The 16,045-nt window shown below is 71.2% G+C and overlaps 1 protein-coding gene across 1 annotated transcript in view; it reads left to right on the top strand.

The window, feature by feature from the left end:
* Positions 1-15,582, top strand: part of LOC141737226 (cadherin EGF LAG seven-pass G-type receptor 2-like) — a gene marked incomplete at its 5' end in the record, with an annotated part of 46,302 nt that extends 30,720 nt beyond the window's left edge. The window contains 13 exons of the mRNA XM_074571872.1: positions 373-499; positions 1,792-1,992; positions 2,861-3,035; positions 4,314-4,426; positions 4,531-4,607; positions 5,551-5,677; positions 7,773-7,895; positions 8,020-8,150; positions 9,909-9,997; positions 10,131-10,307; positions 11,332-11,538; positions 13,004-13,232; positions 15,080-15,582. Coding sequence (XP_074427973.1) covers positions 373-499; positions 1,792-1,992; positions 2,861-3,035; positions 4,314-4,426; positions 4,531-4,607; positions 5,551-5,677; positions 7,773-7,895; positions 8,020-8,150; positions 9,909-9,997; positions 10,131-10,307; positions 11,332-11,538; positions 13,004-13,232; positions 15,080-15,101 — 1,798 coding nt within the window. The remainder of the gene's footprint in view (positions 1-372; positions 500-1,791; positions 1,993-2,860; positions 3,036-4,313; positions 4,427-4,530; positions 4,608-5,550; positions 5,678-7,772; positions 7,896-8,019; positions 8,151-9,908; positions 9,998-10,130; positions 10,308-11,331; positions 11,539-13,003; positions 13,233-15,079) is intronic.
* Between the last annotated feature and the right edge of the window lie 463 nt (positions 15,583-16,045).

Genomic DNA, 16,045 nt, shown 5'->3' with positions numbered 1-16,045 from the left:
GGGTGTCCCACATGGTGCCCCCAGGTGGGATGGGTGTCCTGGGTGGTGTCCCCAGGTGGGTTGGATGCCCTGGGTGGTGTCCCCAGGTGGGATGGGTGTCCAGGGTGGTGACCCCGGGTGGGTTGGATGTCCTGGGTGGTGTCCCCGCGTGGGGTGGGTGTCCTGGGAGTGGTGGCTGAGGGTGCTGGTGGGTGTCCCCAGGTGGGTTGGGTGTCCCTGGGCAATGTCCCCAGGTGGGGTGGGTCCCCCACATGGTGTCCCCAGGTGGGTTGGATGTCCTGGGTGGTGTCCCCGGGTGGGGTGGGTGACCCCCGGGCGGCGTCCCCGGGCGGGGTGGGGGGTGGCGGCGGCGGTGCTGAGGGTGCTGCGCAGGGCGGGCGGCGCGGGCGGCTGGTCGGCGCGGGGCTGCGAGATCGTCTTCCGCAACCGGAGTCACGTCAGCTGCCAGTGCCACCACCTCACCAGCTTCGCCGTCCTCATGGACATCTCCCGCCGCGAGGTGGGACACGGAGTTGGGGGGGGGGGACACGCTGGGGAGGGGGGGGGGGGGGGATGACACGGGGGTGTGGGACACGGCGGTGGGGGGGGGGGGGGGGCCACAGGGGACCCGGGCCATTGGGGGGATGCGGGGACAGGGCCCTGGCGTGGGGACATGGGGCACATGGGGACGGGGGGGGGGACACGTGGGGGACCACGCCGTGGGGCGGGGCAATGGGGGGGTGGGGCTAAGGATGGGCGGGGCTAAGGATGGGGCAGGGCTTGATTGGGGTGGGGCCGGATGGGGTGGGCGGGGCTCCAGTGGGGCGGGGCTCAAAGGGGGCGGGGCTAAGCAGGGAGGGCGGGGTTCCAAGGGGGCGGGGCTGAGTTATGGGGGCGTGGTTTCCCGGGGGGGGGGGGGTGTGCGGGTGGGGCCAGGCATTGGAGCTCTGGGCGGGGGGGGGTGGGTGTGTATGACTCGGGGGCGTGGCTGGGAGGGGTGGCTTCGGGGCGTGGCTGTGATGGGCGTGGCCCCCAGTGGGTGTGGCTCGTGGGCGTGGCTCCGGTGGGGGCATAGCTTGGGGCAGGCATCACTTGGGGGGGGCGTGGCTGGGGGGACCGTGGCCCCCAGTGGGCGTGTATTGGGGCGTGGCTCGGGGGCGTGGCTCCGGTGGGAGTTGCTCCGGGGGGGGCGTAGCTCGGGGCAGCCATCATTTGTGTGGGCGTGGCTCTGGGGCGTGGCTCTGGTGGGCGTGGCTGGGGGCGTGGGCCCAGTGGGCGTGTATCGGGGGCGTGGCTTCGGGGGCGTGGCTTCGGGGAGCGTGGCTCTGTTCGCATGACCCGGGGCATTGCTCCGGGGCGGGGCCCTCAGTGGGCGTGGCTAGGGGGCGTGGCTCTAGGGGGCGTGGCTGCAGGGGGGCGTGGCTCGGGGGGCGTGGCCTAGGGGAGAATGGCTGCATTAGCAAGACGTGGGGCGTGGCTCCGGGGCGTGGCCCTCAGTGGGCGTGGCTGGGAGCGTGGCTCTAGTGGGCGTGGCCCCGGGGGGGGCTGGCTCAGGGGAGTGGCTCTGGTGGGCGTGGCCTGGGGCGTGGGCCCAGTGGGCGTGTATCGGGGGCGTGGCTTCGGGGGGGCGTGGCTTCGGGGGCGTGGCCTAGGGGAGAGTGGCTGCATTAGCAAGACCTGGGGCGTGGCTCCGGGGCGTGGCCCTCGCTGGGCGTGGCTCGGGGGTGGGCGTGGCTCCGGGGGAGGGGTGGGGGAGGGCGTGGCTCGGCGGCACTTGCCGGGCACGTGCCGACGGTGCCGCCGGTGCCGCAGAACGGGGAGATCCTGCCGCTGGCCGGGCTGACCTACGGCTCGCTGGGGGTGGGGCTGGCGGGGCTGCTGCTGGCCGTGCTGGCCCTGGGGGGGCTGCGGGGGCTGCGCTCCAACCGCCACAGCATCCGCCGCCACGCCGCCACCGCCCTCCTCCTCGCCCAGCTCGTCTTCCTCCTCGGCATCAACCAGGCCGACTTCCCGGTGAGCGCCCCCCCCACCGGGGGGCGGGGACGGGGCGGGGGGGGGGGCACTGGGGGGGGGGAGGGGGTCTCAGGGGGCATGGGGACCCCCACTCCCCCCCCGCGGCATTCTGGGGGGGCGGGGCTGCTGGGGTGGGGGCTAAGCGGTGGGAGGGGCCCAAGGGGGAGGGTGTAAAAAGGGGTGGGGCTCTGAAATGGGCGGGGCCTGTCAAAGGGGTGGGGTTTCTCATGGGGTGGGGGGGCGCAAAGGGGTGGGGCCTATAAAACGGGTGGGGTCTCGCAAGGGGGGGGTTTTTAAGGGGGTGGGGCTCTCCAATGGGATGGGGCTTCTCATAGGGGTGGGGCTATCGGGGGTGGGGCTCTGAGAGGGGGCGGGGCCTCTCCAAGGGGGTGGGGCTCCCAAAGGGGGTGGGGCCTAGCAAAAGGGATGGGGTCCGTTAAAGGGGTGGGGCCTATCAAAGGGGTGGGGCTCTGAAAGGGGGTGGGGCCTCTCAAAGGGGGCGGGGACTATCAAAGGGGGCGGGGCTCTCCAAGGGGCGGGGCTCTCCAAGGGGGCGTGCCTTCTCCAAAGGGGTGGGGCTTACGAAAGGGGGGTGTGTGTGTGGGGGGTGTCTCTCCAAGGGGGTGGGGGGGCCTCTGGTAGGGGTGGGGCTCCTTAAAGGAGGTGGGGCGGGGGGGGGTGGGGGTCTTTTAAAAGGGGCGTGGCTCTCCAAGGGGGTGGGGGGGAGTGCTGGGGTTGGGTCTAATGGGGGGGTGTGGGGGGGCGTGGCCGCGGAGGGGGTTGGGTGGGGCGGCGAGGTGCCGGGCATTAAAACGTACCCTCCGGGGGCGGGGTGGGCGGCGGGGTCGGGGGGGTGGGGGGGGCGCAGCTGGCGTGCACGGTGGTGGCCATCCTGCTGCAGTTCCTCTACATGAGCGCGGTGGGCTGGGGGCTGCTGGAGGGGCTGCACCTCTACCGCCGCCGCAGCGAGCCCCGGCACGTCGACCGCGGGCCCATGCGCTTCTACCACGTCCTGGGCTGGGGGCTGCCCGCCTTCATCACCGGTGAGGACCCCCTCCACACCCCCCACCCCGCCCCCTGCCCCCTAACCCCGCCCCCTCAGGGGGAAACACAAGGCACCCACCCCCCCCCACTACCCCCGGGGTGGCCACGCCCCCCTCCTAGGCCTTGGCCCCGCCCCCGGAGCCACACATCCCCCCCCCCCCCCCATCAGGTTAGTGTAAGGTGGGGTCTCACCTGCCCCCGACGAGCGTGGCCACGCCCCCCCCGCCCAGGGCACGGCCCCGCCCCCAAGGACGCAGCCCCGCCCCCACGCCTTAGCTCCGCCCCCCCAGAGTTTAGCCCCGCCCTCACCCACCGTAGCCCCGCCCCCCAAAAGCGTAGCCCCGCCCTCTGAAACACGCCTCCCCCCGGGGCCATAGCCCCGCCCCAAGATATTAGACCCGCCCAAAGGCCTTATAGACACGCCCCCAAAGCGTAGCCCCGCCCCTACCGCTTTAGACACGCCCCCGGGGCCATAGCCCCGCCCCTTACGTGTCATAGTCCCGCACCCCCCCCCCCCCCGGTTTTAAACAGGTCCCCCACAGCCACGCCCCCGCCCAGCGTAGCCTCGCCCCCAAGGGTGCAGCTGCCTCCCCAGCCCCACCCGCCCTTGGCCCCGCCCCTCCCATCTTGGCCCCGCCCCTCCTGCCCGAGCCCCGCCCTGGCCCTGCCCCTCCCACCTTGGCCCCGCCCCTCCCGACTTAGCCCCGCCCCTCCCGCTTTTGCCCAGCTCTGATCCCGCCTCCCGCCTTGGCCCCGCCCCCACGCCTTGGCTCCACCCCTCCTAAGCCCCCCCGCCCCTCCCGCTTTAACCCCGCCCCTTTAAACCTGGCACCCACCCCATGCTCTCGGCCCCGCCCCTCCCGCCTTGGCCACGCCCCCGCCTCAGCCACGCCTCTCCCACCTTGGCTCCGCCCCTCCCGCCTTTGCCCCGCCCCTCCCATCTTGCCCCTTCCCTGCTCTCGGCTCCGCCCCTCCCGCCTTAGCCCCGCCCCTTCGGCCGTAGCCAAGCCCCTCCCGCCTTGGCCCCGCTCTCGGCTCCGCCCCTCCCGCCTTAGCCCCGCCCCTTCGGCCGTAGCCCCGCCCCTCCCGCCTTGGCCCGGCTCCACCCCTCCCACCTTAGCCCCGCCCCTTCGGACGTAGCCCCGCCCCTCCCACCTTGGCCCTGCTCTCGGCTCCATGTCCCTGCCTTAGCCCCGCCCCTTCAGCCGTAGCCCCGCCCTCCCTCCCTAGCCCCGCCCCCTCTCTCGGCCCCCCCCCCGACCCCCGGCTGTGCGCAGGGCTGGCGGTGGGGCTGGACCCCGAGGGCTACGGCAACCCCGACTTCTGCTGGCTCTCCATCCACGACAGCCTGGTCTGGAGCCTGGCGGGGCCCATCGCCTGCGCCGTGGCCGTACGTAGCAGGGGGGGGGAACCGGTTTGGGTGGGGAAGGGGGGGGGAGGGGGAGCACCCATGGGTGCCCGCCCCCACCTGCTCACCCCCCTCTGCCCCCGCAGATCAGCATCTTCTTCCTGGTGCTGGCGGCCCGGGCCACCTGCAGCAGCCCACAGGGCTTCGAGAAGAAAGGCACGGCGTGAGTCACCCGGGAGGGGGGCACCCAGGGGTGGCAGGGGGGCATTGGGGCACCCATGGGTGGGAGGGGGGCATGGGGGACTGGGGTACCTATGGGTGGGAGGGGGGCATGGGGGGGGCTGGGGCGCCCATGGGTGGGAGGGGGGCGTGGGGAGCTGGGGTACCCATCGGAGGCAGGGGGGAACAGGGAGCTGCAGCACCCATGGGTGGCAGGGGGGCAGTGGGTGCTGGGGCGCCCATGGGTGGGAGGGCAGACGTGGTACCCCTGGGGGAGCACAGAGACAGTGGCGGGGGCAGGGGAGGCAGGCAGGGATGCGGGCAGGGGATGCGGGCAGGGTGTGGGCAGGCTGCAGGCAGGGCTGCAGGCAGGGGATGCAGGCAGCGTGTGGGCAGGGGATGCAGGCAGGGGGTGCAGGCAGAGTGTGGGCAGGGCCGCAGGCAGGGTGCAGGCAGCGTGTGGGCAGGGGATGCAGGCAGGGGTTGCAGGCAGGGATGCGGGCAGGGGATGCAGGCAGGGGGTGCAGACAGGGGGTGGGCAGGCTGCAGGCAGGGATGCAGGCAGGGGATGCGGGCAGGGGGGGCAGGCAGAGTGTGGGCAGGGCTGCAGGCAGGGTGCAGGCAGCATGTGGGCAGGGGATGCAGGCAGGGTCCAGGCAGGCTGCAGGCAGGGCTGCAGGCAGGGTGCTGGCAGTGTGCGGGCAGGGGGTGCAGGCAGGGGATGCAGGCAGGGGATGCAGGCAGGGGGTGCAGGCAGGGTCCAGGCAGGGTGCGCAGGCAGGTGGTGCAGGCAGGGTGCAGGCAGGGGCTGCGGGCAGGGATGTGGGCAGGGGGTGCAGGCAGGGTGCAGGCAGTGATGCAGGCAGGGTGCATGCAGGGATGTGGGCAGGGGGTGCAGGCAGGGTGCAGGCAGGGGCTGCGGGCAGGGGGTGACGCGGTGTCCCCAGCTCCGGGCTGCAGACGGCCGTGGTGGTGCTGGCCCTGCCCAGCCTGGCCTGGCTCCTGGCCCTGCTCTCGGTCAACAGCGACGCGCTGCTCTGCCACTACCTCTTCGCCGCCTCCAACTGCCTCCAGGTCACCGCCGGCCCCACGGCCCCCGGCCCCTCTGCCCCACAGCCCCCAGCCCCCATGTCCCCATAGCCCCCAGCCCCTCTCTCCCCATAGCCCCCAGCCCCTCTGCCCCACAGCCCCCAGTCCCTCTGTCCCCATAGCCCCCAGCCCCCCTCTCCCCACAGCCCCTGTACCCTGTTTCCCCATAGCCCCCAGCCCCTCTCTCCCCATAGCCCCCAGCCCCCATGTCCCCATAGCCCCCATTCCCTGTTTCCCTATAGCCCCCAGCCCCTTTCGCCCCATAGCCCCCAGCCCCCATGTCCCCACAGCCCCCAGCCCCTCTGTCCCCACAGCCCCCATCCCCTGTGTCCCCACAGCCCCTGTACCCTGTTTCCCCATAGCCCCCAGCCCCTCTCTCCCCATAGCCCCCGTACCCTCTGTCCCCACAGCCCCCAGCCCCCCTGTTCCCACAGCCCCCATTCCCTGTTTCCCCATAGCCCCCAGCCCCTCTCGCCCCATAGCCCCCAGCCCCTCTGTCCCCATAGCCCCCAGCCCCTCTCTCCCATAGCCCCCAGCCCCCATGTCCCCATAGCCCCCATTCCCTGTTTCCCTATAGCCCCCAGCCCCTTTCGCCCCATAGCCCCCAGCCCCCATGTCCCCACAGCCCCCAGCCCCTCTGTCCCCACAGCCCCCATCCCCTGTTTCCCCATAGCCCCCAGCCCCCATGTCCCCATAGCCCCCAGCCCCTCTCTCCCCATAGCCCCCGGCCCCTCTGCCCCACAGCCCCCAGCCCCTCTGTCCCCACAGCCCCCAGCCCCCCTGTCCCCACAGCCCCCATCCCCTGTGTCCCCACAGCCCCCAGCCCCTCTCTCCCCATAGCCCCCCTACCCTGTGTCCCCACAGCCCCCAGCCCCTCTCTCCCCATAGCCCCCAGCCCCCATGTCCCCATAGCCCCTATTCCCTGTTTCCCTAATAGCCCCCAGCCCCTTTCGCCCCATAGCCCCCAGCCCCCATGTCCCCACAGCCCCCAGCCCCTCTGCCCCACACAGCCCCCGTACCCTCTGTCCCCATAGCCCCCAGCCCCCATGTCCCCATAGCCCCCAGCCCCTCTGCCCCCCCATACCTCCCAGCCCCTCTGTCCCCATAGCTCCCATTCCCTGTGTCCCCCATAGCCCCTATCCCCTCTGCCCCCCATAGCCCCTGGGCCCCCCATACCCCCCTGTACCTCCCCCCCTCTACCCCTACGTCCCCTACACAGTTTTTGTCCCCCCGCACCCCCGTGCCTCCCCATAGCTCCTGTGCCCTATACTACTATATGTGCTCCCTATACCCTCTGCCCCTATATCTGCCTGCAACCCCTGCCCCCTATATCCCCCTGTGCCCTCTATGTCCCCCTGTGCCCCCCCATATCCCCCCATGCCCCCTATACCTCCCTGTGCCCCTACGCCTTCTTTACCGCCCCCCCCCCACCCCGTACCCCCTCCAGCCCCATGTCCCTGTAGCACCCTATAGCTCCTGGGGGGGGTATCAGAGATCCCTCGCTTATTTTGGGGGGCACCCAGCAGGCACGAGGGGTCCCTCACCCTGTTTGGGGTGCCAATGGGGGGCACCCAGTGGCTATGGGGGGGGTCCCTTGCCATATCCAGGGTGCCAATGGGGGGCACCCAGTGGCTATGGGGGTCCCTCACCCTGTTTTGAGGTGCCAGCGGGGGGCACCCAGTGGGTATGGGAGGGGTCCCTTGCCATATCCAGGGTGCCAATGGGGAGCACCCAGTGGGCACAGGGGGTCCCTCACCCTCTTTGGGGTGCCAGTGGGGGGCACCCAGTGGCTATGGGGGTCATTAACCCTCTTTGGAGTAACAATGGGGGGCACCCAGTGGGCAGAGGGGGTCCCTCACCCTGTTTTGGGGCACCAATGGGGGGGCACCCAGTGACGGGGTTCGGGGGGGGGGTGTCCCTTGCCATATCCAGGGTGCCCACGGGGTGGGTATGGGAGGACCCTCGACCTGTCTGGGGGTGCCAGCGGGGGTGTCCCCCCCCCATGCCCCCCCCCCACCCCCACCCTCCATGCCCACATGCCTCCTCCCCCCCCACCCCCCCCACCCCCCCTCCCACCCAGGGCCCCCTCATCTTCCTCTTCTGCGTGGTGCTGAGCAAGGAGGTGCGGAGGAGCCTGCGGCTGAGCTGCACCCGCAGGCGCAGCCCCGACCCCCCGCTGGCCACCAAGTCCACCCTCACCCCCGTGAGTGCCCTGGGGGGGCGCGGGGGGGGGGGTGGGGGATGGCCGTGGGGCGAGGGGTAGCCACCCGCCCGCCCGCCGTGGGCCTGACGTCCCCGTGTGTCTCGTCGTCCACCCACCGTGGCAGGCCTACGGCTGCGACAGCACCTACGTGGCGGGACGGCTGTACCCGGCACCCGCCGGGGGTTCCACGGGGTCCCTGCACAGCACCGCGCGCTCCGGCAAGAGCCACCACAGCTACATCCCCTTCGTGCGGCGGTACCGGCCGGGGAGGGTGGCAGCGCGGGGTGGCAGCGGGGCGGCGGTGACGGGGCGGTGGGGTGGGCGGTAGAGTGGTGGGGTGACAGGGTGGCAGGGTGATGGGCTGGTGGGGTGACAGGGTGGCATTGCAGGGTGGCAGCGGGCTGGTGGGGTGACGGGGTGACGGGGTGGTGGCGTGACAGGGTGGCAGCAGGGTGGCATTGCAGGGTGGCAGTGGGGTGGCGGTGACAGGGCGGTGGGGTGGGCGGTAGAGTGGCGGGGTGGCAGGGTGACGGGCTGGTGGGGTGACAGGGTGGCATTGCAGGGTGGCAGCGGGGTGGTGGGGTGACAGGGTGGCAGGGTGACAGGGTGGTGGGGTGACAGGGTGGCAGCAGGGTGGCGGTGACGGGGCGGTGGGGTGGGCAGTAGAGTGGTGGGGTGGCAGGGTGAAGGGGTGGCAGGGTGACAGGGTGACAGGCTGGTGGGGTGACAGGGTGGCAGGGTGGCAGTCTGATGGAGTGGCAGAGTGGCAGGGTGGCAGGGTGGCAGGGTGACGGGCTGGTGGGGTGACAGGGTGGCATTGCAGGGTGGCAGTAGGGTGGCAGCGGGGTGGCGGTGACGGGGCGGTGGGGTGGGCGGTAGAGTGGCAGGGTGATGGGGTGGTGGGGTGATGGAGTGGCAGGGTGATAGGGCGATGGGCTGGTGGGGTGACAGGGTGGCATTGCAGGGTGGCAGCGGGGTGGCGGTGACAGGGCGGTGGGGTGGATGGTAGAGTGGCAGGGTGGCAGGGTGAAGGGGTGACAGGGTGGTGGGGTGGCAGGGTGGCAGGGTGGCGGAGTGGCAGGGTGGCAGGGTGACGGGCTGGTGCGGTGACAGGGTGGCATTGCAGGGTGGCAGTAGGGTGGCAGCGGGGTGGCGGTGACGGGGCCATGGGGTGGGCGGTAGAGTGACGGGGTGACGGGGTGGCAGCAGGGTGACAGGGTGGCATGGCAGGGTGGCAGGGTGACAGGGTGGCAGGGTGACAGGGTGGTGGGGTGACAGGGTGTCAGTGTGGCAGGGTGGCAGGGTGACAGGGTGATGGAATGGCAGGGTGACAGGGTGACAGGGTGGTGGGGTGACAGGGTGGCAGGGTGGCAGTCTGATGGAGTGGCAGGGTGGCAGGGTGGCGGAGTGACAGGGTGACGGGCTGGTGGGGTGACAGGGTGGCATTGCAGGGTGGCAGCGGGGTGGTGGGGTGACAGGGTGGTGGGGTGACGGGGTGGCAGGGTGACAGGCTGGTGGGGTGACGGGGTGGCATTGCAGGGTGGCAGCGAGGTGGTGGTGACAGGGCGGTGGGGTGGGTGGTAGAGCGGTGGGCGACGGGGTGGCAGCAGGGTGACAGGGTGGCATGGCAGGGTGGCAGGGTGACAGGGTGGCAGGGTGGCAGTCTGGTGGGGTGGCAGGGTGACGGGGTGGCGGGGTGGCGGGGTGACAGGGTGACAGTGTGGCAGGGTGGCAGGGTGATGGAGTGGCAGGGTGACAGGGTGGCGGAGTGTCAGGGTGACAGGGTGGTGGGGTGACAGGGTGACAGGGTGGCAGGGTGGCAGTCTGACAGAGTGTCAGGGTGACAGGGTGGTGGGGTGACAGGGTGACGGGGGGCGGTGGGGTGGTGGGATGCTGACGGCTGGCGGGGTGGCCCAGCAGGGGGGTGGCCCAGCTTGGGGGGGTGTTGTGGGGGGGGGGGGGGGGGGTGTCCCGGCGGGGACGCGGCTGGCTGCAGGTGTCCCCTCCCCGCAGGGAGGACTCGGGGCTGGCTGGCAGCCCGGGCCAGCGCCCGCTGCCCGACCCGGGGGGGCTCTTCCTCGCCGCCCAGGAGCAGCCCGAGGGTAGGCCCGCCATGGGTGCAGCGAGTGCGCCCGGCCTCAGCCATGGTGGGGGGGGGGGGGGTTGGCCTTGGGCACCCCCTGACTCGTGTCGTGTGTGTGTGTCCCCGTCCCCCCCCCCCCCCCCCAAAAAAAGAACACGACACGGACTCGGACAGTGACCTGTCGCTGGAGGACGAGCCCAGCGGCTCCTACGGCTCCACGCACTCCTCCGAGAGCGAAGACGAGGGGCCCCCCCCGGGCTGGGACCCCCTGCCCGGGCCCCCCCTCGGCCCCCCCACCCCCGGTAACGTCAGCCGGGTGGGGGCACCCGGTGGGTTTGGCTGGGGATGGGGATTGGGGGGGGGTAGGGGGGGGGAGGTGGTCCCTCAGCCTGGCTGGGAGCTGATGGGGGGCACCCAGTGAGGGTGGTGGGGGGGGTCCCTTGTGCTGTCGTGGGGGGGGGGACACCCAGTGGGTGTGGGGGTCCCTCAGCCTGGCCGGGGGCTGATGGGGGGCACCCAGTGAGTTTGGGGGGGGTCCCTCACCCTGGCTGGGGGCACCCAGTGGGTGTGGGGGGGGTCCCTTGTGCTGCCGGGGGGGGACACCCAGTGAGTTTGGGGGGGGGGGGGGTCCCTCACCCTGGCTGGGGGCACCCAGTGGGTTTGGGGGTTTCCTTGTGCTGCCGGGGGGGGGGGGGGCACCCAGTGGGTGTGGGGGTCCCTCAGCCTGGCCGGGGGCTGATGGGGGGCACCCAGTGGGTTTGGGGGGGGTCCCTTGTGCTGCCGGAGGGGGGGCCACCCAGTGGGTGGGTGGGGGGGGGATCCCTCAGACGGTCTCTATGTGGATGGGAGGCACCCAGTGGGTGTGGGGGGTCCCTCGTGGGCATGGGGGGGCCCTTGCCCTGTCTGGGGTCCGAGGGGGGGCACCCAATGGGTGGTGGTGGTGGGGGGGGGTCCCTCACCCTGTCTGGGGGCACCCAGTGGGTAACGAGGGGGTCCCTTGCCCTGGGTGGGTACCGATGGGGGGCACCCAGGGAGGATGGGGCGGGGGGGGGTCTTTCACCCATTCTGGGGTGCCAACGGGGGGCACCCGATGGGTTTTAGGGGGTGGGGTGGGGGGGGGGTCCCTCACCCTTTCCAGGGTGCCAGGGGGCACCCAGTGGTGATGGGGAGGTGGGGGGGGGGGTCCCTTGCCCTCTTTGGGGTGCCGATGGGGGGCACCCAGTGGGTGTGGGGGTCCCTCACCCAGCCTGGTGTGCTGATGGGGGGGGCACCCGGTGGGGATGGGTTGGGGGGGGGTGTGGCGGGGGGGGGGGGGGTCCCTCGCCTTAGCAGCGCCCCCCCCCCCCCCCGCAGGTGACAGCCCGGTGGCCCCGGGGCGACCGTACTGGCCCGGGGAGTTCGTGACGACAGCCAGCGAGAGCGAGGGACCCGGGGGCACCGAGACCCTCCGGGTGGAGCCGGCGGGGGGGGAAGGACCCCCCCGGGGCGACCCCCCCCGTCTGAACGGCGAGGCGCTGCCCAGGGACCCCCCGCTGCTGCCCCTGCCCCATCCCCACAAAGGTACGGGGTGCCATGGGGTGGGGCGGGGGCGGGGGGGGGGGGGTTGGTAGGGGGCAGGTTGGGTTTGAAGGGGCCTGTGGGCACCCATCAAGTTCAAGGTCCCTGTTGGGTGCCCGTTGGGTGCCAGGGTCCCTGTTGGGTGCCCGTTGGGTGGAAGGGTGGCCATTGGGTGCCCATTGGGTGCCAGGGTCCCTGTTGGGTGCCTGTTGGGTGGAAGTGTCCCTCTTGGGTGCCCGTTGGGTGCCAAGGGTCCCTGTTGGGTCCCTGTTGGGTGCCCGTTGGGTGGAAGTGTCCCTCTTGGGTGCCCGTTGGGTGCCAGGGTCCCTGTTGGGTGCTCGTTGGGTGGAAGTGTCCCTCTTGGGTGCCCGTTGGGTGCCAGGGTCCCTGTTGGGTGCCCGTTGGGTGGAAGTGTCCCTCTTGGGTGCCCGTTGGGTGCCAAGGGTCCCTGTTGGGTGCCCGTTGGGTGGAAGGGTCCCTGTTGGGTGCCCATTGGATGCCAGCGTCCCTGTTGGGTGCCCGTTGGGTGGAAGGGTCCCTGTTGGGTGCCCGTTGGGTGGAATTGTCCCTGTTGGGTGCCCGTTGGGTGCCAAGGGTCCCTGTTGGGTGCCTGTTGGGTGTAAAGGTGGCTGTTGGGCGCCCACTGGGTGCCAAGGGTGGCCATTGGGTGCCCGTTGGATGCCAGGATCCCTACTGGGTGCCCATTGGGTGGAAGGGAGGCTGTTGGGTGCCCGTTGGGTGCCAGAGTCCCTCTTGGGTGCCCGTTGGCTGGAAGTGTCCCTCTTGGGTGCCCGTTGGGTGCCGGGGTCTCTGTTGGGTGCCCATTGGGTGGAAGTGTCTCTCTTGAGTGCCTGTTGGGTGCCAAGGGTCCCTGTTGGGTGCCCGTTGGGTGGAATTGTCACTGTTGGGTGCCCGTTGGGTGCCAAGGGTCCCTGTTTGGGTGCCTGTTGGGTGTAAAGGTGCCTGTTGGGTGCCCATTGGGTGGAAGGGTCCCTTTTGGGTGCCCATCGGGAGCCAAGGGTGGCCGTTGGGTGCCTGTTGGGTGACAGGATCCCTATTGGGTGCCCATCGGGTGGAAGGGTGGCTGTTGGGTGCCTGTTGGGTGCCAAGGGTGCCGGTTGGGTGACAGGGTCCCTGTTGGGTGCCCATCGGGTGGAAGGGTGGCTGTTGGGTGCCCGTTGGGTGCCAAGGGTGCCGGTTGGGTGACAGGGTCCCTGTTGGGTGCCCATCGGGTGGAAGGGTGGCTGTTGGGTGCCTCTTGGGTGGACGGGTGCCCACTGGGTTCAGGACATCCATTGGGCACACGATGGGTGTGACGGTGCCCGTTGGGCACCCATCAGGTCTAACAGCACCCATTGGGTGCCCGTTGGGTGCCTGGAGGCTGGGACATGCCCTCCCCCCACCACACCCCCCCCCCACCCAAAAAACCAAACCCTTGGGTGATGTCCCCCCCTCGGACCTTCCTCAGGCATCCTGAAGAAGAAGGGCCTGCCCCCCATCAGCGAGAGGGGCAGCACCCAGCGCCTGGGCCCCCCCCCGCCACCCCCCACCTCCTCGGGCAGCGAGGGCAGCAGGGTGGGGGGGGTCCCCGCCCCCCCCCGCCCCCGCCAGACCCTGCAGGAGCAGCTCAGCGGCGTCACCCCCATCGCCATGAGCATCAAGGCGGGCACCGTGGACGAGGACTCCTCCGGCTCCGAGTGAGTGCCCGAGGGACGGGGGCCAGGGTGGCTCTTGGGTGCCCATCGGGGCCAGGGTTCCCACTGGGCACCCATCGGGGCCAGGGTGGCTCTTGGGTGCCCATCGGGGCCAGGGTTCCCACTGGGCACCCATCGGGCCAGGGTGGCTCTTGGGTGCCCATCAAGGGCCAGGGTTCCCACTGGGCACCCATCGGGGCCAGGGTGGCTCTTGGGTGCCCATCAAGGGCCAGGGTTCCCGCTGGGCACCCATCGGGGCCAGGGTGGCTCTTGGGTGCCCATCAAGGGCCAGGGTTTCCACTGGGCACCCATCGGGGCCAGGGTGGCTCTTGGGTGCCCATCAAGGGCCAGGGTTCCCACTGGGCACCCACTGGGTGCCAAGGGTGGCTGTTGGGTGCCCGTTGGGTGCCAGGGTTCCTCTTGGGTGACCATTGGGTGGTAGGGTGCAGATTGGGTTTGAAGGTGCCTGTTGGGTGCCCACTGGGCGTAAAGGTGCCTCTTGGGTGCCCGTTGGGTGCCAGGGTCCCTGTTGGGTGCCCGTTGGGCAGAAGGGTGGCTGTTGGGTGCCCATTAGGTGGAAGGGTCCCTGTTGGGCACCCATTGGGTGCCAAGGGTGGCTGTTGGGTGCCCATTGGGTGGAAGGATCTCTGTTGGGTGCCCATTGGGTGCCCGTTGGGTGCCAAGGGTGGATGTTGGGTGCCCGTTGGGTGGAAGGGTCCCTGTTGGGTCCCTGTTGGGTGCCCATTGGGTGCCAAGGGTGGCTGTTGGATGCCCGTTGGGTGCCAGGGTCCCTGTTGGGTGCCCATTGGGTGCCAAGTGTCCCTGTTGGGTGCCCATTGGGTGGAAGGGTGCCTGTTGGGTGCCCATTGGGTGCCAAGGGTGGCTGTTGGGTGCCCATTGGGTGGAAGGATCTCTGTTGGGTGCCCGTTGGGTGGAAGGGTGCCTGTTGGGTGCCCATTGGGTGTCAAGGGTGGCTGTTGGGTGCCCATTGGGTGGAAGGATCTCTGTTGGGTGCCCGTTGGGTGCCCGTTTGGGTGCCAAGGGTGGCTGTTGGATGCCCGTTGGGTGCCAGGGTCCCTGTTGGGTGCCCATTGGGTGGAAGGGTGGCTGTTGGGTGCCCATTGGGTGGAAGGATCTCTGTTGGGTGCCCCTTGGGTGGAAGGGTCCCCGTTGGGTGCCCGTTGGGTGCCCACTGGGTTCAGGACGGCCATTGGGTGCCCGTTGGGTTTGAAGGTGCCCGTTGGGCGCCCATCAGGTCTAACAGCACCCATTGGGTGCCCTTGGGGGGGGGGGGGGGGGGCCGGCCGGGGGGGGCATCACGATGGGCAGGGGGGTGTGGGGTGGGTGTGGGGTGGGGGGGGGGTCTCCCTGCCCGCGGGCACTAACCCCCCCCCCCTCCTTCTCTCCTCTCCCGCCCCCCCCCGCCCCCCCCCGCCCAGATTTCTGTTTTTTAATTTTCTCCATTAACCCGCGGGGGGGGGAGGGGGGGGGGGGGAACGGGGACGCGGAGGGGGGGGGTATCCTACCCGGCCCCCCCCCCCAACCCCCCATCCATCTCTTCCCCCCCCCCAACACACACACACCCCCCCCCCACCCCACACCCCCCCCCCCCCCCCGGGGCGAGCGCTGGGTGCTGCGGGCGCGGGGGGGGAGCACCCTGCGCCCCCCACCCCGAACACCTCCCCCCCCCCATCACGCATCCGTCCGTCTTGTTTTTTTTTATTCTCCCCCCCCCCCCCCGCCCCCCCATTTCGTGTGTGTGTGTGTCTGTGTGTCCCGCCCCCCCCCCACCCGTCTGTCTGTCCCTGTGTCCCGTGTGTGTGTGTGTCCCCCCGTCCCCCCCCCACCAGGAGCGACGAGACCTCCATCTAACAGGGACCCTGGCGCCCCCCCGCCCACCCCCCCCACCGCTGGGGACACCAGGATTGGGGGGGGGGGACACACGGAGCCACAGACACACACCCCCCCCCCCATTGCACTTTGGATCCTGGCAGGGATTTGGGCCCCCCCCCATCGGGCACCCTTGGGGGGGGGTGGGTGGGTTGGGGGGGAGAGGGTGGGGGTGTGGGGGGGTGGGGTGATGTGGCATAGGGTGCCCCCCCCCCCAAAAGCATCATCCGCAGCCCCCCCCCCACACACCCGCCGGAGGGGTTTATTTAAAAAAATACATGAAAAATACAAAAAAAGAAGCAAAAGGATATATCGCGCCCCCCGCCCCCCCCCCCGCCCAAGGTGGGGGGCACACATTTGGGGGGGGGGGGGGGGGTGTCGGAGGGTCGGTTGCCGGGGGGGGCGGGGATGTCAGGGCCCCCCACCCCATCGCAAGGCTTTGCCCACCCAAGGGTGGGGGCACCCAGGGGAAGGGGGAGGGGGGGGGGGGGGGCGGGGGGGGGGGTTGAGGGGGGGGGTTAGGGGACCCCTGGGTGCCGGGGGGGGGGGGTATGGTGGTTTTTTTGGGGGGGGGGGGGGGCTGTTTCCTACTGCTGACGTGACCTTTTGTAATTAAAGCAAAATCCAACCTGTGTCTCTGCCCCGTCCCTGGGGGGGGGGGGGGGGTCAGGGGTCGGTTCTGCCCCCCCCCCCCCCCCAGTTCCCCCCCAGTTTCCCCCAGTTCCCCCTGATGTGGGGGTGGGGAGGGTTGGTTCTGCCCCCCCCCCCCAGCCCCCCAGTTTCCCCCTTTCCTCACCCCACACACCAATTCGTGGGGGGCGGGGGGGGGGGGGCACCCCGAGGTCCTCCTGTGGGTCCGGGTTGGGGGGGGGGGGGGGGGGCGGGGGAGGGGGGGGGGGGATTGGGGGAGGGCGTCACCTCGGGGT

Source organism: Larus michahellis, unplaced genomic scaffold, assembly GCF_964199755.1.
Source record: "Larus michahellis unplaced genomic scaffold, bLarMic1.1 SCAFFOLD_349, whole genome shotgun sequence".
Taxonomy (NCBI): domain Eukaryota; kingdom Metazoa; phylum Chordata; class Aves; order Charadriiformes; family Laridae; genus Larus; species Larus michahellis.
The sequence above is the reverse complement of the archived record's forward strand: the minus strand, read 5'-3'. Positions and strand labels throughout refer to the sequence as shown.